Raw genomic sequence first — 26,196 nt, forward strand, 5'->3', positions numbered from 1 at the left:
ATTTCGAGGGTGTCCCTTGTTAGCGCGGATCATAAAGGTTACTGAAGCATATAAGATGGCTTTGATGTGACATACTTTAATGCCTTCGGTCATCAATGCCATAATAAGAACGCACTCGGATTAGTATATCACGTGGCGGAGCTGTTGTTTGAATTAAAAATAAACATTTCACATGATATCTAGTATTTTATAATCTATAAGAATATATTTTGAAACTTAAATGGACATTTCCTTTTAAAACGATGAAAATGTAGGTACAAAAAGTCTAAATTGGTAAGATATGAATCAAACCAAGGACTATAACTACATACTAAAGTAAATTATCCAATTTATTATCTCTTATGTTTACATGCTGGATCATTTTCATATCGAAAATGTATTGTGTGCAGGAGCCATTACCCGTAAATAAATGAAATAATTATGATAAACTTGAATTCCGCAAGGAATAGAACATCGTTCAACAACAGATAAAGAATGTAATTGTAGAACACCCTCCCCGCTATCCCCACCCCCTCCCTCTATTAACTCCCTGAGGCCGATATCATAACATATCTGCTGCGGCGAGATAAGAATTACCACCTAACGTCGAAGAACATTTTCTGATCTTATCACAATCTCACGCGCATGCAGTCAATTGAAATCATGCAGGGAATCATGGGTGATTAGAATAAATTAAAATAAACTTACAAAATCTTCGAAGTTTGAAAAATTATTTTGATATCCTATTTCATCCTTAACATATATCCAAATAGAAAAATATTTTCACTTCGAAATATTCACAATTTTAACGAACCTACTGTGTTGAAAATATTTGAACGTTTTTGGTTCGCTTACTTTTTCACATGTAAAGACATTGAATTCCAATAAATAGAAATACAATATTTACAAAGAATATTTACATAAGCACACTTAGAACTGACGCCCGTTTTTGTGTGAATGTCGACCATGGTTCATTTTGATGTATACATGTACACGTTTTGTGACATGCTGAGACAGTTAAGTTGTAATATTTACATTTGCCTTTGAAATATTATTAAATTTACAATCATATGTTTATGTAGTCACGTTGCATTTGTATTTTATAAAATATGTTTTGTTGTGTTCATGTTTTTCAGTTTGTATCGTATTCGATGTAAGTGTACGAATATTTCAGCCTTCCAAAACTTAACATTTTCCGACCATTCATTAAACTGATAATGGAATTTCATCGTCTGAATCATCATCGGACGGAACTGATATGTCAAAAGCTGCATGATAATGAATATTTTCTTTATTTTAAGAAAGATTTTTGGCAGACATTATTTTACTCCTTTGAAATACAGTATGAACGAAACACAGTGAATTTCGTCTTTACATGGCCGCATAATTGCAGACACTTATTTTAACATTTAGGAAAGAATTAGCACAATTGATAATTATAACATCTAAGAAATAATACCCAGTATGCAAAATAATTTTACTTTTGTCAAGATGATCAAAAATTAACAAGTACATGTCACAGTCAGCATGATCTCGTTGCCGCGACTAAACTCGTCAATCGCCGTCCTGGGGAGTCCTGATAACGCGCGTATAGTCGGATATCGACGCTACGGGGGTAGAAAATATAACGCCTATAGTCGCATTTCGGCCCCAGGGAGTTAAATCTGATCGCTGCATTCACCATCCGAACCACTTTTGATATTGTCAAATAAAACTTTCAAATTCAAAAAAATCAATAGAAATAAAAAGAAATAACTATTACTTTTTTTAAAACGCAATGAATTTGATCCAAATTGGATTATAATTGGAAACAAAATCAAAGGCTGAACTTTTCATTTTAAACCGTTCGACTGTTAATTATATTACAATCATCATGTAAGCTTATTGCGATAGGTGGTAAGTTCTGTGAGATCAGGTTAGGAAATAAAACAAAAACTTTATTATTACTTCATTAATACATGGAAAATATCTTCTTTTTATTTCATTTTTCCTAACATAAATCTGTCGAGATAAAAATTGTTGAAAAAAAGTTCAGAAGCAGATTAATCCACCGTTCTATTTCCGCACTACTTTTTTTATTATTTACGAGTATATCTCACTGTAAAACTAACAACCGTTTCAATACAAATGAAAAAGATCAGATAACTTTAGAAAATCAAAAGAGAAAATTGAAAATAGCATTTTCTATAGATTTTCAGCGTAAAGTTATCTTTATATCTTTCAAACTTGTTAAATGTTAAAGGGGCATACCGTATAACTAAGCGCAATTATAAATAACTTTAGAAACCATGTGTAAATAAATCATTGCATTAAAAGGAACAAATAGAAGAAACATCCAACATCACCAAGCAGTGTACGTAAAGTTTTTACTTAAGTTATGACATGAAGATAATATTCTATAATTCATATGTATCATCGACACTAGATTATTGTTGTACCGTGTGGGGGACAGGAACTAAGTGCATTAACTCCATATATAAGCTTCAGACAAGAATGGCAAAATTAATAAGAAACAATGAACCAGCCAAACCGAACTCTGTATCAAATGACCGAGCTATTTCAAATTGAAATACATGCTGTCATATACACTGACAAATTTACTTGTCACATTGTAAAATGTACGAAAAGACTGAAATTCGCAGCTGTGTTAAATACCGCTTGATATCGATTCAAAGCAGATCTTTGATGAATTGCGTAGTATATGTGGACCTCAGGCCATTTCAATGCGCACAGGTTTTAGGTGAGTTAAAGCTCTTAAAGATGGGAAATTATCTGTCGGAAATGGTACCCGTTCTGGTAGGCCTAAAACCTCTGTTACCAAGCTACAAAAGCTGTGGCCAAATAGGATGCGCGATTGTCGGTGAAAGATATAGCCAGTTGTACTGGCATAACAGAAGGCAGTATACAAACAAATCTGAAAAAAAGCGTTTGGACTCGAGAAAGGTTTGCGCTAGGTGGGTACCTCATTTGCTCACTGAGGAGCAAAAGAAACAACACCCTAAATGCACGGAAACTTTTTAAAACATACAAAGGTTGTGATGGTTGCGCTAGGTGGGTACCTCATTTGCTCACTGAGGAGCAAAAGAAACAACACCCTAAATGTGCACGGAAACTTTTTAAAACATACAAAGGTTGTGATGGTTGGGTTATTTCTAACTTGCTAACAGGTGGCAACTTGGATGCACATGTTTGAGCTACAGAGAGGGGCGATGAGATTTTTCTTAACAGATTATATGGATTCTTAAAATTGATTTGTTGACTTGATCTTGCAGTTATAAAATTTAAGGTTGTTATGAGTTTAATCAACTTTAACAAGAAAGGCAGATGTTAATTAGTAAAGTATGAACATATATAACAAAGCATGATTTTAGAGAAAACTTGCGATAGTGTTGAGTCTCTCAGCATTTTACCTAGACAGGAGAATCCAACGCTGTCATATAAGGGGCATGGTCCTTACCTCCAAGTACATAAACATGTATTCTCAAGCTTTTCAACCCGTTAACTACTACATAACTGTGCCTCCTTGGAAGATTACTTAAAAAATGTTTTTTACACTTTTTAATATGTGTAACAGTTTGATGATTAGGGTCTGATATTTCAGGAACAACCCCTCCAAAGTTACAGGTGGGTCAGACAGAGACGAAAGTTTATGTGCCGCCGATAGCAGCAAACAGTAAGGTTGGCTTCAAGGAAACTGTCGCAGCAGTTGATGAGGGTAAACATGGTTTATTTTTCTTTGATGGGGGGTGGGGGAAATCATACCAACATAGTTTAAATATTATACAGTTGCAGCTAAGTATCTTGAACTCGCTTATCTCAAAATTCTGGTTGTCTCGAAGCCTGTAAAAGACATTTAATTTAAAATCCCATTTCAAAAACTCGCCCACAAAATATCATTTTAGGTCGAATTTTGGTTATCTGGAAGTAAAATGCTCGATCACTTGGAATTTGAGATACAGAGTTTCAACTGTATAATAGACTTTCTGGTTAAAGTGTGGAGGTACCCCAGTAAAGTTTGTAATAGGTGATTCCAAGTCAGTGCTGTCGTGTACTAATACGGCAGACAATGCCTTTGCTTAAAATGTTCTGCACAAGTTAGTTATTCAGTTGGAAGATGGGTCATAAGACTGGAAAATGTTGAGATATGATTACTTGTGGTTTCATTTATTGAGAAAATAGTATAGGAGTAGACCTATTTTCACTCTGAGGTGTTAAGACAATTTTGATATCATCCAAAACTTTTAAAGGAGTAGTTCGGCCAGTATGAAAGTTGTCTTTCTGTACTGAAGACAATGCTAAAAGAAAACAGGAGTATTTGAAACATCAGGTCGTAAGCATATCTCATTGAGACAACAATCCTAAAGTGGGTGTATTTATATTTTGCAGAAAGTAGTACATGCAGGCTGACTGTCATACGAGAGGGAATGTATGGTACCCTGGAAGTTTCCTGGCAGAGTGGCTTCCCCGAGGGCCGGGTACCAGTTGACTTCACTGAAGGTACAATGGTACCAGACTCCAGCAGTATCAAAATACCACACGGAATTGATGAAAAAAACTTTACAGTTTCGGTAATGGCTTTTTTTCATTCTTTTTTTCCATCTCGGTATAATCCTTGTACTGTCCCTGAATGCCAGTTTTGTCGTTGAACCCTAAAATAGCAATAATGATAATCTGCATTGCACGCAGAAGTACAGTTCACTACATTAATTCTTAACTACTCTTCTGATGTTTATAAAGTGATAAAATAAAAAGTATGCAATGTAGTAACCCCTAATAATTGTTCGGATAGTGCTCTTTGCAAGGCAGAGGACTTATCATTCATTCTGTGTAATTCAACGACTGTACTGCTATAAAGGCACAGACTAAGTATGAATGAAAACAACAGACTTGCCAATATATCTTAACCCTTATCCTACTAAATTTTTATAATGAACTTGTCCAGTTTTCAATTTGGACAGTACTGGTTCGAGTCATAAATTCGGCCACTTTTTGCGGTTTTCATAAATATTTCTTTCTTTATACAACGGATTTGTACAAAATTTCTACCATATGTGCTTTAATACAAGCAACATTTATTGTTATCATTAACGGCCGTTTACAATATGGTAAACAATAAAACCGCGCTTAAAATAACGGACAGGTTTAGCCTCCACATTTTACCTTCTAGAGGTTGTAAATATTCGGCCACTTTTAAAGTTGGTTATATTTTCAACATTGTCTTGGAAATAAATCGATGCTACAGCCAAAATCGTCCTTTTTTTCAACAAACTGCAATCAAATTTCAATAGCATACCTCATGGGAAATATTTGCCAACAGAAATTTAAAATGCGCCTGTCATCCTTCTCACACAAGCATGACGTAGTTTAATTTTACGTCACTGTTTATCACACATTCTGGTATAAAACTGCCGTTATTGTCACTTTTTGGGGGTGTTTTAACAGGAGAGTAAAGAGATTCTCGTGCTCACATGCTGTTATAACACCTTTTTATTTATGCGCGTTCCGTGGCAAAGCATAAACGTATTACAGCCTCAAAACGGATAATTCAAAAGAAAATGACGTCAACGTGAATAAAACAACGTAGACATGGAAATTCAATGACATTGAGGGACAATATATTCATTTTCTTGGTTTTAACGCATTTTATGCTAGTAAGCGCATGTTCTTTTTGTTGTTTTAAAGTTTAGATTTGAATTAACCCTTGCCAGGCCTCAGCATAAACGAGCGCATGTGATGACGTCACGCGACCCACGAGACAAAATATTTGCAATATAGAGTACACAACTTTAGGGAAGGACAACTTTTTTCTACTCACCCCAACTTGTTGTTTTCTGCCGACTTTGTTGCTGACCCAAGTGCTTGTGATGACACATAAGTTCTCAAGCATCTGGCTCGAAAAAAAGCTTTAAAGTGGGTGGCCGAATATTTATGACCTGGCCGAATTTACAACTCGAACCAGTACCATCAACTGTTAAAAGGTGCGCTCATCAAAAGATACTGACTGAATGGCAAACAGTACAGATCATGATCAGACTGCTTGAATATGATCTGCACTGGTTGCAAAGGCAGAATCAGTAGTGTCCAGCATGATAAGGGTTAAATCCGCCTTACATTGTTTCATTTAATTGATAGCTGACTTCTGTCAGCATTTCACCAGCAACAAACAATTTTTTCTATGATCATGATAATGTTATTGAGATTTTGCTTGTATTAACTGTTAAATGTTTATTAAAACAGTTGACAGCAACATGGGATGTTCCGGAGCTGTTTGCTGTACATCTTCCAGTGGCACCCTCTACAACAGTCGCTGGAGGTTCAAGACTGCTGCAGGATCGTACTCAGGTCAATATTGAGCCGTACGGTCTGTTAAGATTTGCTGACAATTCTACAAATCCTTCAGTCTCCGAAATGTTTGGAAAGGTAAATGCATTTTTTTTTGTTCATGTCGGATATAGTCAACCACTGTTTCAATAAGCCATTTTAACATTGCTTTAATTGAAGATTAGAAAATTGGGTTTTTGTCTGAGTTTCATTAGATTTCATTTCATGCGTATTGTTGTCAGCTTCCAGATGCGTAGTTTATGAAAGAGTTATGGCACTTTGAAACTGGAATTGAATCAGATTTGTTTACCTTATTATGAAAGATTATTATAAAATTTTTAAGGTAACCTTTATTTAATGTTACAAATGATCAGCAGACAATTTGAGCCGCAAGCTTTTGTTTGACTAACAAAGTATCCTGTAGCAGATACTTTAGCGTATTTGATCTCCTTGTACAACCCTAAAGTATACCGAATGCCAAGCAAGGAAGCTACTCAAATATATCTCATGTCTTTGGTATGTTCTGACTGGGATCAACCTCTGATCTCTTCACCCGCCTGCTTAGCTCAATAGGGAGAGCGCCGATCTACGGATCGCGGGATCATGAGTTTGATCCTAGGGCATGCCTTATGTTCTACATGACGATTTGATAAAATCCATTGTGTCTGAAATCATTCGTCCTCCACCTCTGATCCATATGGGGAAGTTGGCAGTTACTTGCGGAGAACAGGTTTGTACTGGTGCAGAATCCAGGAGAGAACCTGCAGCAAGCCTTATTTTGTGTCAAAAAAGTTTATCATATTTTATATATTATTTTCAGATTTATCTCCAAGTACTGAGACTATACGGATCTCGGGGCAAAGTAGAAGCCAGGTACCGAGTAGAAGGTATAAGTGCGGTTCCCGAGTTTGACTTTAACACAATAGAGAACCATGCAGTTGCCATGGAACCAGGACAGACATCTGCTCTCATTATGATTGAGGTAAGAGATTTTTAAAAAACCTGTATTTGAGGGGAAAATGTGGATATTAGTACAATTAGAGCATTGCTTCATGTATACAGTTGAACCTGCTAAAGCGGCCACCTATACTGAACAGCCACTTGTCATGAGAAGCCAGTCAGCTATCTTATATATGATAAACAGTTGCTTCCCTTTAGAAGCCAGTCAGTTTCCAAAGTTAACTTTTTATTTTCAAATTTCAGTTGGTCTTAACCTTAAGCCTGCTGGTGGCAAGTGATTCTGCCTTTGCGACCAGCGCAGACCAAGATCAGCCTGCACATCCTGGCAGGCTGATCATGGTCTGCACTGTTCACTATTCAGTCAGTAAATTTTCAGTGAACTACCCTCTGAATAATAAATGGTACTGCCCAAATGGAATAATAGACCAGTCCATTTTAGAAATTTAGCAAGGTAAGGATTAAACAGCCGGATTGTTTTGCTCCCTTGGCTGGCTGCTTAATACAGGTTTGTCAGTTTACACAAACTGAACTTTTATGAATTAAGCTAGGTAAAGTATAAAGATGAGTACATGTGGCAGTTCAAGAAAACGTTTATTTTTAATTTCATTCAAACTTCTGTAACTGACAAAGAAAGATTTGATAACTTGTTCAGTGTGTCTTAAGACAAAATGTCCAATGATGTGTCTAATACTGATTTACTGTGTGTGAAATATGGGTTCTTGCTCAGTAATTATTGAAACTAGTTTTGGGGCTAAGAGCCATGATTGTCTTCAGAATGATACCGACTGTCAGAAGTTTTAAGACTGTTTTCCAAACTTTGCAGTATATCCCAAGACCGTTGCGTCAGAGTTTTAAATGTTACATTCTTTGTAATCTTTCAGAGTGTGATTTACATGTAAGTGTTTGTCATTTTCAGATTTTGCAGGACAACAGGCCAGAACAAGAAGAAATATTTCATGTAAATCTGACAGATGTTGAGAAGTTCCCAACTGACACAACACCCAGTAAGTGGCAGATTTCATATAATTATCATTGCTATTGAACTTCCACTGAAAAAAATGTGTTTTGTTTGCTCTGAGAAAAAAGTACAGATATACTGAACAGCTGTTCTAGTGTGTTAGGGGTGATGCTGCCTGGGCCCTCCCGCTTAGCTCAATACAGAGAGCGCAGATCTACGGATCTCAGGGTCGTGTGTTTGATCCCGAGGCAGGGCATGTGTTTTCCGTGACAATTTGATAAAAGGCATTGTGTCTGAAATTATTTGTCCTTCACAGCTGATTCATGTGGGAAAGTTGGCAGTTACTTGCGAAGAACAGGTTTGTACTAGCACATAATTCAGGAACACTGTTTAGGTTAACTGCCCGCCATAAGATAACTGAAATACTGCTGAAAAAATGGCATTAAACTGAAAACAAACAAACAAAAAGATGCTGCCTGAGCAGTTCTCGAAATTGTAAAGCTGTAATACCAGAATTTCATGTTTTGTCTTCGTTATGTCTGTCTATATAATAATGCCTAGTGTATTACTGGATATTTAATATGCTGTGTGCATAAATGAGTAAAATGGGTGCAGACAATTTCACGTAAGCATTAGATCAGCAACTTTTTATTTTTTTATCCAAAGCCAGGCTTAAACTAGCAATGGCTAATGGAAGTAATTTGACGACACTATAATTATGGTTGCTTAAAAACTTTATGAAGTGAATTATCTTCTGAATTCTACACTTATTTCTAAAAAATGTAAATCTTTTACTGGTGTTTTACTTGTAACTAGGGGTTTTATGAAAGGTGATCTCAGTTTCCATGTGAAACATTGGACTTTTTTTTCAAAGTAGCAAAGTAATGTCATGTGAATATTTCCAGTAAATTAAAATTATCTTATGTAATATGTTTGTAGGTATATCACCACGTATCAGCTATATACACCAGTCTTCCGTTGTCAAGATAGAAGAAAGCAATGATCCGTATGGTGTACTACACATAGAGCCGACGTACATAACTGTCGAGGAACGTTTCCAACAAGTCAACCTCACAATAAAACGTACAGGTAAAAAACTGCTGCATGTACAACTGTACTGTAAAAGCACATATTTTCGCTGGGTCAAATTTTGTGGATTTGAAATTTTGAGTATGTTCGCGGGGTTTAATATTCGCAAAATTGTAAAAATGGTATCCTACTTGAATCGGAATTATACCAGTGGTGAATATTTACGCAAGGATTAATTTTTGTGAGATATAGGGCCTTGCGAGTATAGCGAAAATTAAACCCTCACGAAAATTTCTGCTTTTACAGTACAATATAATGCAAAAGATGAACTGCACAAGTTCTGTTTTACAACTTTTTCACCGTTTACATGTTCGGGTTTGTTTCTTTCCATCACAAGTTGCTATTGGATTTAAAACATCAGATATTCTATTGTAAACAGTATTTATGTGACATAATTGTACATGTTAAAGTAAAAAATGTTGTAATATAACATAGTAAGTGTGGATCTGGAAACAGCTTTTGCAAAAAAAAATATACTAGACCTTCTCCGGTTGTGAAAAAGTAAACTGTCACTGAATTAAATTAGAAATACAGGCATGGACCTATTAATAAAAAAATTGGCAACAAATTCATGTAAAGTGGGAAATGTAGGTACAGATCTATCAGTTTGCCAGGGTAATGTTTAAGATATGATTATTTTTTTTTCCAAACTTAGTTTGTATTAAACACGCCCGCTTAGCTCAGTAGGTAAGAGCATTGGTCTACGGATCGCGGGGTCATGACTTCGATCCTCGGGCGGGGCGTATGTTCTCCGTGACTATTTGATAAACGACATTGTGTCTGAAATCATTAGTCCTCCACCTCTGATTCATGTGGGGAAGTTGGCAGTTACTTGCGGAGAACAGGTTTGTACTGGTACAGAATCCAGGAAGACTGGTTAGGTTAACTGCCTGCCGTTACATGACTGAAATACTGTTGAAAAACGGCATTAAACCCAAAACAAACAAACATAGTTTGTATTATACTAAATGTGTCATAACGTAAAAAGTACCTGAATAGAAATGTGACAGAAAAATGATAACAGGGGAGACAATAGCTGTAACTTAGGTCAGTAAGATCAAAAAGGCTGGTCTGTCAGTTTGTATACCATTTGGTTTCTGATCAATAACTGAAGAACACATGGGATTACAGCTTCCATACCTTGTAAGATGATTCCCTGTTGTTGGCAGTTAAGCTGTAATATTTATATTTGTGTTATGAGGAGCTGGAAAGTGAGCTTTGATAAGGTCAAAGGTCAAGGCCACAGTGACATTAAGACTGAAAATGATTTCAGATAAATAACTCCAGAATTGTTTTTACTGCCAAATGACTCCATTTGATGATTTGGTGTAGGATCCAAAATGTTTTTGGGGCTAAGAAGGACAAAGGTTAAGACTACAGTGACCTTCGGGTTGAAAATTGTGTTTAGTCAATTTCTGATGTATGCTTTGGCCTACAGCCATCAAACTTTATAGCATTATTATCTTTGTTGAGTAAATTACATGTACCTGTATTGTTTTTTTGAGGTCAGTGGACATGGTCAATGAAAATTACAAATCCGCTTACTTCTGACATGCCATCATGTGGGTGGGGGCTGTAATATATATTTCAGAAAAAAAATCTTGTACTAATTATATTTTGCAATTTATATCAGGCAAACCAAAAAATGTGAAAAACTGAACAGCATAACATGAGAACATGCATCTCATTCATTGAGAGATTGATGTTCCATATCAACAGTTTTGTTATAATTTTGAAAAGGATGAAAAGTAAAGATGGAATGAGGCATAAAATCATTGACAACGAAAATTAAACATAAAATATAAAATTATATATTGATATTATATGATGAACGACATGTTGAATGTGTATGAACTTTTCACACAATCATAAGGATTCTAAGTTTTATTATTTTTAATGTTAAATAAAATATGTACATGTCCTTATTTCTATACAGAAAACCTGACCATTATCGATTATCGGCTAGAGGAGAAATCTTCGAAATAGTTTGGTTATTTGTGAACTCTTGGACTATTTAGTATTTTGAGTTGAAAGAAGAATTAATTTGTTTACGAAAATTGTTGAAAGTTGTTAACATTACTAAACATGTATGTAGATATTGCACATTAGATTCTTATACAGTCGAGACTGTTTTAAGAGACCGACTTTGGGAAGCAGCGAAAAAGGTCACATATGTCAGGGAGTCTCTTAAAACAGTCTCACTTAACAGGATGACGCTGGTTTCATATATTTTTCCAATTAAAGTACATGAATATCGGATACTTATATATTGGCCTCTTTTAAGATAGGAGTGGAAAATGATTAAATACTATTGCTTTAATTGCATATTGATAAAATATAAATTTCAAATAATTTGCATCATTTGTATGATGTTGATAAAACAAATTTAAGCTCATGATCTGGATAGAAAATAAAGGGGAGCAGTAAAATATAAATGTTCCATTTGAACTATTTACACACTGAGGTTTATGATATTTATATTTTTGTGTACTAATTGTTCATTGACATTTATTCGATTATTGACTGCATCTTTAATCTGTGTTTACTTCGTCGTTTCCTGTTAAATACCGCCATATTTTTGTTTCACCAGGAATAAAGTTAATTTATGCACCGACTCCGAATTCTTCAGCGACTTTATACGCTGGTTTTCCCTAATCGAGCAATTCAATTGCCTTAACACGCTGTTCTAATGTCAAAACAGTTCTTTTTTATGTTTTTCATCAGCCATTTTTTGTAAACAAATAAGTTCTCGTCTCAAACAACTTCACGCGAGATAAAGAACGGTAACTCTATCGTGTAAAGTCTTGCGAGGGAGCGTCTCAAAGTCGCTGAAAACGGTCTAAATATCGATTCGGGAGCCTGATTTCACAGTCGCTTGTCGCGTAAGGCAGGGGGTTGCTTAATTCAGACTATTTTAATAGTAAATTGCGTCCGGAGCATAAAATAGGGTCGCATATGACAGGGAGTCGCTGAATTCAGGGGGTCGTTAAGGCAGTCTCGACTGTACATCACACATTGTGTTTGTAGTGGTGAAGCTGATTTCAAAACAGAGATTTCAGAGATTGTGTTTGCTTGAAAAGTTTTTAATACAGAAGTGCATTGTGATGTAATTACATTTCATTTGAAATGTGTTTTCAAAATAAGCTATAGTAGACATTGTATTAGAGACCAAACAAGGGACCATTAAGAAAGTGGTCTCTTAAGCAGTGATTTTGATAGGCACCATTTAGATTATTCTTTATTCAGAGATGTACAGGTTTTAGTGTAGGGGGCTGAAGCATTCTGGTGAACCAAAGTTGATGGTAAGAGTTTCTGTTTAATTGGGTTCGGTACAGTTTTCTATTGGATATTTTTCTTGATCCGGTAGTGGAATCAATGATGTAAGAAACTCCTTGAAAAACGATAATTTGATGCTTTTTTCTGTGCAAAGTTGGGGTTTTCATTTAAAATATTCTATAAAGCTTGCCAGTGCTATCTGATTAAGTTACCTTGGTTACTATTCTTTCAGCTTCTAACTTAATTGCTACTAATACATTTTTATGCCCCCACTTTGGGGGGGGGTGCATATAGATTTGCTCTTGGCCGTACGTCCTTCCGAGAATGTTGTGTCGCGCCTAGCTACAAAAGTATTTGACGTAGAGTCACAAAACATTACAGGAATGTTGGTCAGCATGTGTAGTTGTGCACCTGGGGTTTCGCGTCCGGATTCATTCAGTCATGTAGGAGTTATGGCCCCAGACTTAGTAAAAATTGGTCATTTTAGTGTTGTGTCGCGCCTAGCTCCAAAAGTATTTGATGTAGAGTCACAAAACATTACAGGAATGTTGGTCAGCATGTGTAGTTGTGCACCTGGGGTTTCGCGTCCGGATTCATCCAGTGATGTAGGAGTTATGGCCCCTGACTTAGTAAAAAATTGGTCATTTTAATGTTGTGTCGTGCGTAGCTCCAAAAGTATTTGACCTAGAGTCACCAAAGTTTACAGGAATGTTGGTCACCATGTGCAGTTGTGCACCTGGCGTTTCACTTCCGGATTCATTGAGTCATGTAGGAGTTATGGCCCCTGACTTAGTTAAAAATTTGTCATTGTAATGTTGTGTCGCACGTTGCTCCAAAAGTATTTGACCTAGAGTCACCAATGTTTACAGGAATGTTGGTCAGCATGTGCACTTGTGCACCTGTTCCAGATGATTTCTGTGTATTTCAAGTTTGGTATTATGAAAGAAAGTAAAGTTTTTTTAGAACATTATATATATGATATGTTATTTTGATCTTGATATTTATGTAAAGTCAAGATATATATATATTTTTTTTTTCCATGATAAATAGTATGCTTCATTTTACTTTGGTTAAATTCTACAAAAGCCATATCAGTGCCGTTTGATGGAGGCTGTTCAGTTGAATTCCTGAACATTTTGGCTTATCACCAGTATGGATGTCAGTAACAGTGTCATAAAAGTAGAAATAAAATTGGACCCAGAATCGAATCTTTGGGTACACTAGAAGATATCCATTTTCAAATCTGGTTACAGTTTAATACATTTGGTTCGGTTCTATTTTCAAGATGGGATGAAAACCAAATAAGAATACTGTGAATGTCAATAGATGGATCGAACATCATTCACAAACTGGATCAAACATATTTGAAATGTTGCAAAATAAAACTTTAATTTCTTTAACGTTATTTGTATCATATGTCATTGAATAAAGGGACTGGTTGTTTCTTGTTGAATCCACTTTTCAAAAACTGGATCAAGCAAATGTGATAAGAAGCATTACAAATATTTATGGACTTATCTTTGTGTCAGATTCCAGAGTACAGGGAGTAATGATCGATATAAGCCTTTGATGGATCAGATTTTTTAAATATAGGAGTTACGTTTACTTTTTTCACCAATCACCTGGAAAGTAGGATTTGTATTAAGGGGGAAGAGATAAACTTTTTATAAGTCTGATGTTGATCTTGAGTCATGGGATGGTGGAGATTTACTTTTGGAAGTAACTGATAAATCTAATTGTCAAACAAATTATTTTGTTAGTAATATTTTGGATACACTTTTGTTTTGTCTTTTTTTTTTTATCAAAGTTAGGTACTTTGTCATTCATTTTGTTAATAATACTTTTGAAGTATTCTGGGTTTTTTTCAATTTAGCTGGTTTAAGTACTTCAGCTCTTTTTGTCTAAAGGTGTGCCAATCATGTCCAGTGCTATAATTTTTTTTCCTTTATATAAATGCTTGTGTTGTCTTCTCAATTTACACATTTTGCTTTGGAGCTATGAAACCTCATTTTAACCTAACAGTTTCAAGTTTCTTCAGAATTACTTTGTTTTACAATGAGAATGTGACGTTTTTAGTAGTCAGTGTGACACTGACAAAGTTCTGTACTACCAGTCTACCAGGATACAAATAATTGTACCAGTTGCCTTTTAAGGCTGTACATTATTGATCAAATTTGGCTCTATCATATATCAAAAATTATTTGATTTTCCTTCTAAATTATTTAAGGTTATTATCACATTTCAGTACAAATATAAGTGGACAGTTATGTTGAATGAGTTATTGGATGATGAAATTAGTGCATCATTTATTATGATTATAAGTTGAGACTTGACTGTGCTTAACAGGTGCTGTTTGTTTCTTTAAAATGATGTTAAAATTATTAAAAGGAATAGTGGTCAAGGCAGATTGCTGCATAAGACAAGCTGAACTTATGTCAAAAAGTCAGTTTGGAAAGTAAGCTCTCTGGCTGTTTAATACAGGTTCCTGCTTAAGCAGGTTCAACTGTGTTTTGATTATTCACCTTTACTCAGCTAAATTTCTAAAATGGATTGATCCATCATTCAATTTGGGCAGTACCACTGTCTTGTTTATCAAAGGGGTGTTCACTGAAAATTTATAGACTGAATAGCAAACAGTGCAGACCATGGTCAGCCTGCATGGATGTACAGGCTGATCTTGGTCTGCACTGGTCCCAAAGGCAGACACTTGCAACCAGCAGGCTAAAGGTTGAGAGGTAAAGGAAATAGGTTGGGCTGTTATATGTATGATACACAAACACCTCTACATTTTTCAGCACCTCACTTTTTGAAGAGCTTGAAATATACTTTGACAAATTTAATTTTAGAACTTTAAAAGAAGTTGACCTATGTTTTTTAGGATTAGTGAATGAAGATAATACAGGTAAGGCATGTCTGGTAGGGGTCAAAATTAATGTATATTTCGAAAAGAATGAAGCAAAGTTTGATAATATGAACGTTGTCTATGGAGAATGTCTCTGTATGCATGGTGCTTTCTTACTAAGGTCTGGCAAATTATAATAATGGATATGAAAATGTATATCGATTATAGTAATGTTACATGTATATAACATATGTATGTATAAATGTTTGTGTAGCAATACTAATATTATCTGTGTATTTATATGTTGGCATGGCTTCTATTTTTTCTTACAGGGCAATTTATAATTGTATTTTTAATTGGTTTTATACATAAAACTTGGCAATCAACAAAGCATTCATAGTTAACATCATTGTAGCTGTAAAATACTTTCTGGCTTGCCAGTAATTTATCAGGAAAGGTGCTTATTTTCATCAAAATAAAATGAAGGTACAAAATTCTTAAAAGTTAAGTTAATGTTTGGAGAAAATGATTTTGTTTGAAACAGTCTTGCCCTTTTTTTAATGCAAAACATGAATTGCATATGTCAGTACTGAATATGAACAGGAAAATAACGAGTCCACAAAATGATTTATTACAGTAGATTACAGTTTGTTGTTTTTAGAGCATGGTGCTTAGGTTTTTAGCTTTTTGTCATGTGACCTTTGTCAGAAATGTTCCTTATTTGCATAAATAAATTTATCTCTTGGAAAAAAATGTTTTAATTAAATGAAATTTTTTTGAAGTCAGAGATATGAACATATATAAATATCATGATGGATCTAGTAGATAATCCTAATCTGTGAAAATATTGACTATTAAATAGTGGAAATGTTTTATATTATAGTACATACATTTCATTTACATACATTTTTAGGTGGTATATTTGGGACAGTGAGTGTTGTAGTCAGGACAGTGGGTGGGGGAGAATCGTGGACGTCACAGATAAATCCCAAAGAAGGTGACGGAAATGATACAATCAGGGAAATACTGTACAATAGAGATAAATTTACGTCTGCTTTATCCTCTGAGGACTATGTTGTTCTCGACACGTCTGTCACGTTTCAGGTAAGACTTATGATATTTAAGGTTTAGCAGTTGAATATCACCAAACTGCAGAAATATTTGGGAAACAAAAACACCTTTACCAAAAATGACTGGATACTTAAAATATTCTCCAAAAGTTGTCTCTCTTTAAAAATGAATGCCATTTGTTAAGAAAAAAGTAAATGTGTTCCAGTAAAATGTTTTCAGAAGATATTGTGTAGCAGTCATAAACAGTAAGATTATACTAATAAAATTTACTAAACGGTCAGCATTATATTACGGAAATACTGTTAAATATGGCAAAAACTCTACCAAAACAGACATAATGTCAAACATAATATCTATAGTGTTAGATAACCTTTCAGTTCTTATACCACTTTTTGCTAGAAAAAGTGAGTTGGAATAAGTAAATCAGAATTTGTATGTTTTTGTCTGAAGTAAATTTTCTAGTTATGGTAACGCTCTTTAATGTTTAACAGCAAGGTGAAACAGATAAGTTTGTAGAAGTGACAATTCTTGCTGATGATTTGGCTGAGCCAGACCAGACCGTCCTTGTTTACCTGACACAGCCAACAGGTGGCGCTAGAATAGCTGCTGGAGAGGTGGATGGTGGTAGAAAGGTAAATAAAAATCATTATTTTTTCGTTCACTTAATATGTACCCTGCTTTATTTCTAAAATGGACTGGTCTGTCATTCAATTTGGGCAGTACCACTTATTATTCAAAGTGGTGTTCACTGAAAATTTACTGACTGAAAAGCAAACAGTGCAGACCATGATCAGCCTTCATGGATATGCAGACTGGTCTTGGTCTGCACTGGTTGCAATGGCAAAATCACTTGCTGCCAGCAGGCTAAAGGTTAAATTATCTACCATTAAAGTCATCAGTATCAACTCAAGTCAATGTTTATCTGGATTTGTACATTATTTATGGATTCAGCGGTCTAGTGAATAACTGGTTACAGGTTCAAGCCATGCTAAGGCCAGGCTTGTATCACCTCATATCAGTACTGGTTTTTCCTTGAGACACACTTAAGTTATTGAATTAAGGTAGTGGACTCTTAATGACATTCCGTAATCAACTTATTCTCAGTATGAGAGTTTGGCAGTCTACTGAAGTTTTATGGGAATTTTTAAGTCGTGTGTGTATTCTGTTACTGTAACAGTAAAGTACGATGAACACCGATATACATAACAGGACTATGTTATCATATGGAAATTGCTAAGTGCTATTATGGGTCCATTACCTTAAGCTCAAAACTGTCTTCACAGCTCAAGCTGAAGATTAGCTAAACAACAACTAAAAGTAAATTTTGTGTAAAAAGTTGTTGTTTTTTTTGTTTTTTTATCCTTATTGGTCCATTTATCATTTGTGATATGGCTGTAATTAATGATAGAGTTCAACAGTGTCATTGGAAAATAGTGCCTGTTTAAACCAAGCTCGCGCAGTGGCTCTAATCATTATTGACCAGATGATGCCATTTTGAAGAATGATGGAAAATTATAAGTTAGTATTATATTTTGTATGTTCACCTTATTTCAGGGATTTGCTGTAATTACAATAGCAAGAAATGATTTGTCTAGTGGAATGATAGGGTTTGCCAGTGATTCTCTCCAGGTCACTGCTAATGAAGATGCCGGGCAACCAGCTACTCTCAGACTTGTACGCTCTCTGGCAATCTACGGACAGATTGAGGTAACTTCTATAAAAAACACATGGTCATTTACATGTTTTTGTAGTGACACATTTATCATTCCAAACTTTGCTTTCAAATAATTAAGAAATAATGTATAGAAAAATCTTTTTTTAACGTTATTAATGCACAATATAGGTTATATGTCCGCGGAATAATTTCATCGCACGTTAACATGACAAAGTTTTAGTATAAGCGTGTTTTAACAGAAACATGTGTATTAGAATTATTGTTACCATCCTTAAAACAATCAAATAATAGTTGTTTCAACTATTTCAGTCACAAAATACTCAACTTCCAACTGATCATAATAAGAAAAAAGAGGCTTTAGCTGAAAAGGAAAAACAAAAAAAAGAGCTTTTCTATTAATTGCTAAACATGCTGATTTATTAAAAAAGATATGAAAATTTATCATGTAATGCTCTTTCATGTAGATAACTTGGAAGGCAAAGGTGTCAGCGGAAAGCACGGAACCAGAGGACGCACTGCTAGGCAGACAACTTGAGACAACATCCGGCACGGCAACATGTCCACCACTGCAAAAACACTGCCTCTTCAATGTTACTCTCATTGATGATGAGGTTAGTAGAAATCTGTGATGAAATATGTAAAAATAATTTTAAATTTTGAGAGGAGAAGTATTGATTAAGTCATTCTGTTTATTAAAATGAAATTTAAAAATATCTCTTCACAGTGAAACTGCTATCAAGTCTGAGCAATTATTTTCAATTGTATTCTTGATTTGGTAAGTGACAAAATATCATTTTGTCCTAAGTTTGTAAAACTTACTGTATTGTCTATGTTTACTGTCAACAAAAAACAGTTTATTCTAGGACTAAATTTCATAAATTTACAAACCCGTGATAAGTTTTTTCCATTTAATAAATTATAATATCATGTAAACCAAAACATCATTCTTATTTAAGCATAGTAGATTCAATTCAGAATAAAATGGAGCAAAATGGTCATGTCCACAGTAGTTTCAATAGTTAGCAGCTATTGAAACTGAAAAATTCTCATGCATGGAGACAACCAAGGGCATATAATGAAGAAAACCAATCCCCGTTGTGCCCCCGATTATTTATACTTACCAAGCACGCTCCTCTCGTGCTATGAAATAATACCAGGTACCCCGTTGGTACCGTAATAGAACCAGGTACTCCGTTAGTACCATAATAACACCAGGTACCCCAATGGTACCAAAATAACACCAGGTATCCCAATGGTATCATAATAACACCAGGTACCCCAATGGTACCATAATAACACCAGGTACCCCACTGGTACCAATATAGAACCACTTGTGCAACGTTGTGTAATTCCTACTAAACCTGCTACGAAATATTCCTATAAAAATGGGGGAGTTACTATAAGAACGGCTAGCCCTTTTCGCTCTGGCCAGTTCTTAAACCAAAACCTAGTCCCAAAAAACTATAATGTTTTAGCCACATGAGGCCAATGCCTTCAAAGTTAACGGCTCTGACAGGCATGGAGACTCATGTGTATGCAAAAGAGATTTTAATTATTTTATTTAATGCCCCTGTTCCTATCTGATACCCTCGATCGCCTCCAAGCATAAGAATTTTCCGCAGACACAACAAAGAAAGGAAAAGAAGATAATGAGAAGTTGAATGAAAAAGTAATGATTGAATCATATAACATGCATCAATAATATCAATAGACATGTATTTAGCATGGATCAACAAATACGATTTTTTACGGTATTACTATAATATAGTACACATGAAGCTACACATAAATTGCTAGAGTTAATGTTTGTTCTATTTCAACCCTAAATTTATTTCAGTTCTCTTAGATATATGAAATATTTTCATAACATATATTCCAATATTGTCAGAGTTCCCATGGCACGTAAAATTAATATTTCACTCGAGACTGTAGAAAACTTGTACACATCAACCTAAAAGGCTGGCTTTCACACCACACTGAACTGCTACTGTAATGTTTATCCAGACAAGATATATTCACCAAGTAACTCCAGTTAGTTTGAGCTATTCAGTTCTGTATTGTTCCATATTTGGTTAACCACAATTCTGCAGCAGTTCAGCTGTATACGTAATTGATGCGATAGCTTACATGTCTCATTTGTGTGCTTCCTGCCCGTTAAACAATGAACTGAAATATATAAGCAAACTGGGCGACAGAATAATTATGACAATCTTTATTAAAACAAGGTAAAAATAAATCCTGGGTTTAACCAAATTAATATTAAATCTCGAGGGTGCGGTGGGTGGGTTTATGTTACTTTGACCTCTACAAAATCAGTTGTGCGCGACAAAGTGGTGGTCACATGACTTTTTATACCGGTTTCTATCCCGTGAAATATCGCGAATGTATCCATGGAAATGATCTAAGCGTCGCTTGGAATTATATATTACTTCCGTATATATGAAACTACCCTTCCAGAAAGAAATTGTAACCAGAATAAACTAGATTAATCAAAAATATTAATTTTTAATATTCATATTTATTATATACCTATATAAATTCTGCAAAAAATCTCTTGTAATTCACAATTAAATATGAACATACAGACAAAAATTCCGTATTGTACTTTTTGAATTCAGTATTGTAACATCCGTATTGTATGCTGTCGGACTATTTTCATTAATATGCATGACCCGACACATTTCTATAAAAAGCGCACATAAAAACTTCACTATGTTCCATTTAATATCGATAAACATTGAAGATTTCGTTCAAGAACAAAACAAGAATCAAAATGGTAAAGGTATATTATAAAAGGGTCATTATAACAGTAGCTAGATCTGGGACTTTGTATTCAGCTCGAGTGGATTTTGCAAGGTTGGTTCACACTCGGCGCTTGCGCTCCTCGTGAGATCCGATCTGGCAAAATCCACTCGAGCCGATTACTGCATCCCAGATCAAGCTACTGTTATAATAACCCTATTATATTAGAAATATTTCGCTTTTAATGACAAGCAGATCTGGGCTTGGGACCTCCATGACCAAGTGGTTGAAGTCACTGACTGAACCCTTACAGAAGCAAGCCTCTGTGGCGTACATGCTGCGTATTTGCTGTGTATATGCCGCGAACACAGTAGTACGCCAGAGGAGTACATTTTACATACACCGCATGCCGCGTACTATTTCGACGAGTACACAGCATGTACGCAGGAGGTCACTAGTACACTTCAAGTACGCAGCACAGACTCTGAAAATTTAAGGAGTACACTGCATGTACGCAGGAGGGACTTGTACAAGAAAATAGTACACTGCATGTACACCGCAGATACTTTGAACTTTGTGCAGTACACTTTATATACGCGGGAAAGACTTGTACAATTTCTTTTGGCATTTACACTTAGTTTTTTTTTTATAAGTTAAAGTCTGAAGTAAACTTCATATACGCGGGAGGGACTTGTTCATTTTCTTTTGGTGTTTATACTTTGAATTTTTTTAGGTAAAGTCTGAAAGACACTTCATGCAGGAAGGATGTGTACATTTTTTTTTTTGGAAGCAAGAACTTGATTTCCGAGTAACTTTTATCTTAATAGCATAGAATAGTTCAGATTACCAGTATTCTGAACAATAAAAATTTGTCTAACTATTTGCAATGTTCATTTGTGAAGCTTACATCTTTGTGATTTCTGAGCTGCACCTTGCATGCAGTGTAAAAATATATTCTTTTTATGCCCCCGAAGGGAGGCATATAGTTTTTGAACCGTCTGTCGGTCCGTCGGTCTGTCAGTCTGTCCGCAATTTTCGTGTCCGGTCCATATCTTTGTCATCAATGGATGGATTTTCAAATAACTTGGCATGAATGTGTACCACAGTAAGACGACGTGTCGCGCGCAAGACCCAGGTCCGTAGCTCAAAGGTCAAGGTCACACTTAGACATTAAAGGATAGTGCATTGATGGGCCTGTCCGGTCCATATCTTTGTCATCGATGGATGGATTTTCAAATAACTTGGCATGAATGTGTACCACAGTAAGATGACGTGTCACGCACAAGACCCAGGTCCGTAGCTCAAAGGTCAAAGTCACACTTAGACATTAAAGGATAGTGCATTGATGGGCGTGTCCGGTCCATATCTTTGTCATCGATGGATGGATTTTCAAATAACTTGGCATGAATGTGTACCACAGTAAGACGACGTGTCGCGCGCAAGACCCAGGTCCGTAGCTCAAAGGTCAAGGTCACACTTAGACGTTAAAGGTCATTTTTCATGATAGTGCATTGATGGGCGTGTCCGGTCCATATCTTTGTCATTCATGCATGGATTTTAAAATAACTACGCATGAATGTGTGACACAGTAAGACGACGTGTCACGGGCAAGACCCAGCTCCGTAGGTCAAAGGTCCTAAACTCTAACATCGGCCATAACTATTCATTCAAAGTGCCATCGGGGGCATGTGTCATCCTATGGAGACAGCTCTTGTTCATTTTGAATTAATCCTGGAGCTTTCTAACTTGGATAATTGGAAAGCCTTATTTGAACTTCGTTGCATTACATTTTGTAATATATGAAATAATTACCAAGATAATGCCTCAACAGCACCCGAATGAGAAGAATTAATAGCTCTCACTGTTATTTGAATACTCTTAAGCAAAACACCTTTCTATCATGTTTTATAAAGGCTTTAATGCTCATTATGTTAACTCATTAAGGCGTCACCAAATTAAAAAGTTGTTCATCGGATTTGCCGCTCGTATATTTTCCGAACGTTTTTGGCTAATTGCGCTGGCCCCATTGGAAAAAATCAATCCAAAATTTTTTGGTGCGCTACTTTTTACGGACGTAAAAGTGTATAAATGCTTATATAATTCCAGTCCTAGATTGTTCTCAGATGGATTTTAATCAAAATAAATACATACTACGCACACATCGTCTATAATAAATCATAACACTTATATTTAGTTGCATTAAAGTTGTTTCCCCTTGATGCAGTTACGCCATTTTCTTCAAATGTTTACCAAATTACATGCTACAAAAATTGATTTATTTCATTGAAAAGTGGATGAAGAAAAGCATACTAATTTATTTGATAACATCAATCTACATTATTTTGGTAATTTAAGTGTAAATACTTATTGATGCATGTCACTTATCTTTTTTCTGTTTTTTCCTGTCCAAATGATCAGCATTTGCATATGAAAGTTGATGGGGTAAGGAATTTACATTATCACAGCAGTTTCGCCACAAGAGTACACAGCATGTATGCAGCAGGAGTACACAGCATGTACGCCGCAGGACTCGGGCCAGGAGTACACAGCATGTACGCCGCAGGAGTACACAGCATGTATGCCGCAGGGGTAGTACACTGCAGGCTCATTTGCATGTGTAAAGTGTATGTGCCGCGTACATGCTGCGTACTATTTCCCGCATACTAAATTCCTCCAGCGTACATCCTGTGTACTATGTAGTCCACAGCATGTACGCAGCAAGTAGTACGCGGCAGAGCTCATTTGCATGTCAAAAGTGTACTACAAACGTACTATCGGTGTATGTGCGGTGTATATCCTGCGTACTATTTAAACAGGCTGGTAACATTGCCCGATCAGGCTTTCGACATAAAAACTAATATTTCTTGAAAAATAATGAAGATATTTCTTTCAAACTTGGTCCATTTATTAAGCATAACATATGAGGCATATTAAGGTAGAAATAATTTTGCTGCCTTCAGTTTTGTTAGAATTACTTCCCTTTTTAAGATTTTTATGATGCATGACTTTTAAAGTCCAAAAAATTATGTTTTAATGGAATGTTTAAAACAGAAAATGGTTCAATGGCTATCTATTGCTCCAAACTTGTGCGCCAATACCTTTATTCTATATATTTAGGGTTAATACTTTGTTTCTAGCGCAGATGTATGAACAATTGTGTTAGAACTAACATTTCTCTATAATGTTGTAGGTGAAAGCGCAGTAAAATGTATACATTCATGTACTAGCGCAATAATTTAGAGCATTAGAAAGCCATTGAACCCTTTTTTGTTTTAAACTTAGCATCACAACAGATCTTTTTTGGACTTCAAAAATTATGCGTCATAAAAATCTGAAAAGGGGAAATAATTCTACCAAATCTGAAGGCAACCAAGTTATTTTTATTTTAATTTGTGTCATGTGTTGTGCTTAATAATTGGACCAAGTTTGAAAGAAACATCTTCATTATTTTTCAAGAAATATTAGTTTTTATGTCGAAAGACCGATCGGGCAATGTTACCAGCCTGTTAAAGCCCTTGATTTCAGTACACATCATGTACGCATCATATACGCTGTATGTACACAGCAAGAGTACGCAGCAGGCCTTTTTCTTCTGTAAGGGAATCACTTGCCCCTCATCGATGGGGTTCAAGCCTTGCTCAAGGCATCAAATTCTTCATGTGAGGAAGCCATCCAGCTGGCTTATAGGTCAGTGGTTCTATCCAGGTGCCTGCCTATGATGAAATAATGCACAGTGGCACCTGGAGTCTTCCTCTACCATCAAAGCTGGAAAGTTGCCATATGACCTAAATTGTATTGATGCGACGTCAAACACAAACAAACAAAAAATCATCTTCAGTGTAATGATCAGAACCATTGTTCTGTAGAGATGTCTAGGAAATATTTAAACAATCTACATTATATAGGAGCCAGAAGAGGAAGAGACTTTTGTTGTACAGCTGGTGTCAGTACTGAATGATGCTAAACTTGACCCTGACGCATCTATAGCTACCGTTACCATGGAAGCAAGTGATTATGTTAGAGGACTTATAGAATTTACTGATGATTCAAGGTAAGTTAGCAGAGCATGATTTATTTGCCATTTGTTATATATGATAGCAGGCTTTATACATGGGCTTTGCTGCAGTATGAAATACCATATGTGGCAAATTATTGTTATCAACAGTACTGCAAAACTTTTTAAGCAATTTTAGTATAACTTAATCAAACAGCTCATACAGACATGTAGTGTAAGCCTTATAGGTGAAGGTCACACAGGTCAAAGATCATGGGTCATTTTTGGTCTGGTCAGTAACTTTACTTTGTATGGATGGATATTCAAGTAAGTTGACACAAACAGTCACTTTTACAAATTGATTTGGTAGATGTAAGACAAGGACCTGAAGCTCAAGCCACATTTGGAGATATAATATTGTTGGTAATTTTTTGTCTGGTCTGTAACTTATTTAGGCATATGTGTATATTTAAATAACTTGGCATAAATGTTCACCATCACAAAACAGTATGTCATGTGCAAAGATCAAGGTCACAGACACCAAAGATACCTTTTTTTATGATACATGAAATTACTTCCCTTTTATATGATAACGTACAATACAGTCATGTGTTTTTATATCAGTTTTCACCACACATTTGAAAATAATTTTATGTTTAAATTAAGATATTATTAGTATTGATATATATATAGAAAATTAACAATTATAGACTTCCAGAATTCAAACACAGGCTTAAGTTGTAATTTTATGGTATAATATTTTGATTGTAATACATTAGGTTGATCTGTAGTACAGCTCTGCATTGACTGCCACTGGTATCAATTTTCTCTGGTGTGTATTTAAAAACAAGTTTCAGTAGTACCATATGAACGTTATGCATTTCATTTTTAACTCACCAGAGCACAAAGTGCTCAAGGTGAGCTATTGTGACCGGTCATTGTCTGGCGTCCGTCGTCTGTCAACATTTGCCTTATGAACACTCTAGAGGCCACATTTGTGACCTAATCTTGGTCAGAATGTTAGTCTTGATGATCTCTAGGTCAAGTTTGAAACTGGGTCATGTGGGGTCAAAAACTAGGTCAGTAGGCCAGATCAAAGGAAAAGCTTGTGAACACTCTAGGCCACAATTTTTACTAAAACTTTGTGATACTTGGTCAGAATGTTTGTCTTGATGATCTCTAGATCAAGTTTGAAACTGGGTCATGTGGGATTAAAAATTAGGTCACTAGGCCAGATCAAAGGAAAAGCTTGTGAACACTCTGGAGGCCACAATTGTGACCCAATATTT

The 26,196-nt window shown here is 35.5% G+C and overlaps 1 protein-coding gene across 1 annotated transcript in view; it reads left to right on the top strand.

Moving 5' to 3' along the window:
* The window catches only part of LOC123565497 (adhesion G-protein coupled receptor V1-like), a 66,200-nt gene that overhangs the window by 26,429 nt on the left and 13,575 nt on the right, over window positions 1-26,196 (top strand). The window contains exons 5-16 of the mRNA XM_053550337.1: window positions 3,581-3,694; window positions 4,366-4,547; window positions 6,217-6,399; window positions 7,121-7,282; window positions 8,177-8,264; window positions 9,158-9,307; window positions 15,462-15,485; window positions 16,339-16,529; window positions 16,988-17,128; window positions 18,051-18,203; window positions 18,636-18,782; window positions 24,819-24,964. Of these exons, the coding sequence (XP_053406312.1) occupies window positions 3,581-3,694; window positions 4,366-4,547; window positions 6,217-6,399; window positions 7,121-7,282; window positions 8,177-8,264; window positions 9,158-9,307; window positions 15,462-15,485; window positions 16,339-16,529; window positions 16,988-17,128; window positions 18,051-18,203; window positions 18,636-18,782; window positions 24,819-24,964 (1,681 nt within the window). The remainder of the gene's footprint in view (window positions 1-3,580; window positions 3,695-4,365; window positions 4,548-6,216; window positions 6,400-7,120; window positions 7,283-8,176; window positions 8,265-9,157; window positions 9,308-15,461; window positions 15,486-16,338; window positions 16,530-16,987; window positions 17,129-18,050; window positions 18,204-18,635; window positions 18,783-24,818; window positions 24,965-26,196) is intronic.

Source organism: Mercenaria mercenaria, chromosome 8, assembly GCF_021730395.1.
Source record: "Mercenaria mercenaria strain notata chromosome 8, MADL_Memer_1, whole genome shotgun sequence".
Taxonomy (NCBI): Eukaryota; Metazoa; Mollusca; class Bivalvia; order Venerida; family Veneridae; genus Mercenaria; species Mercenaria mercenaria.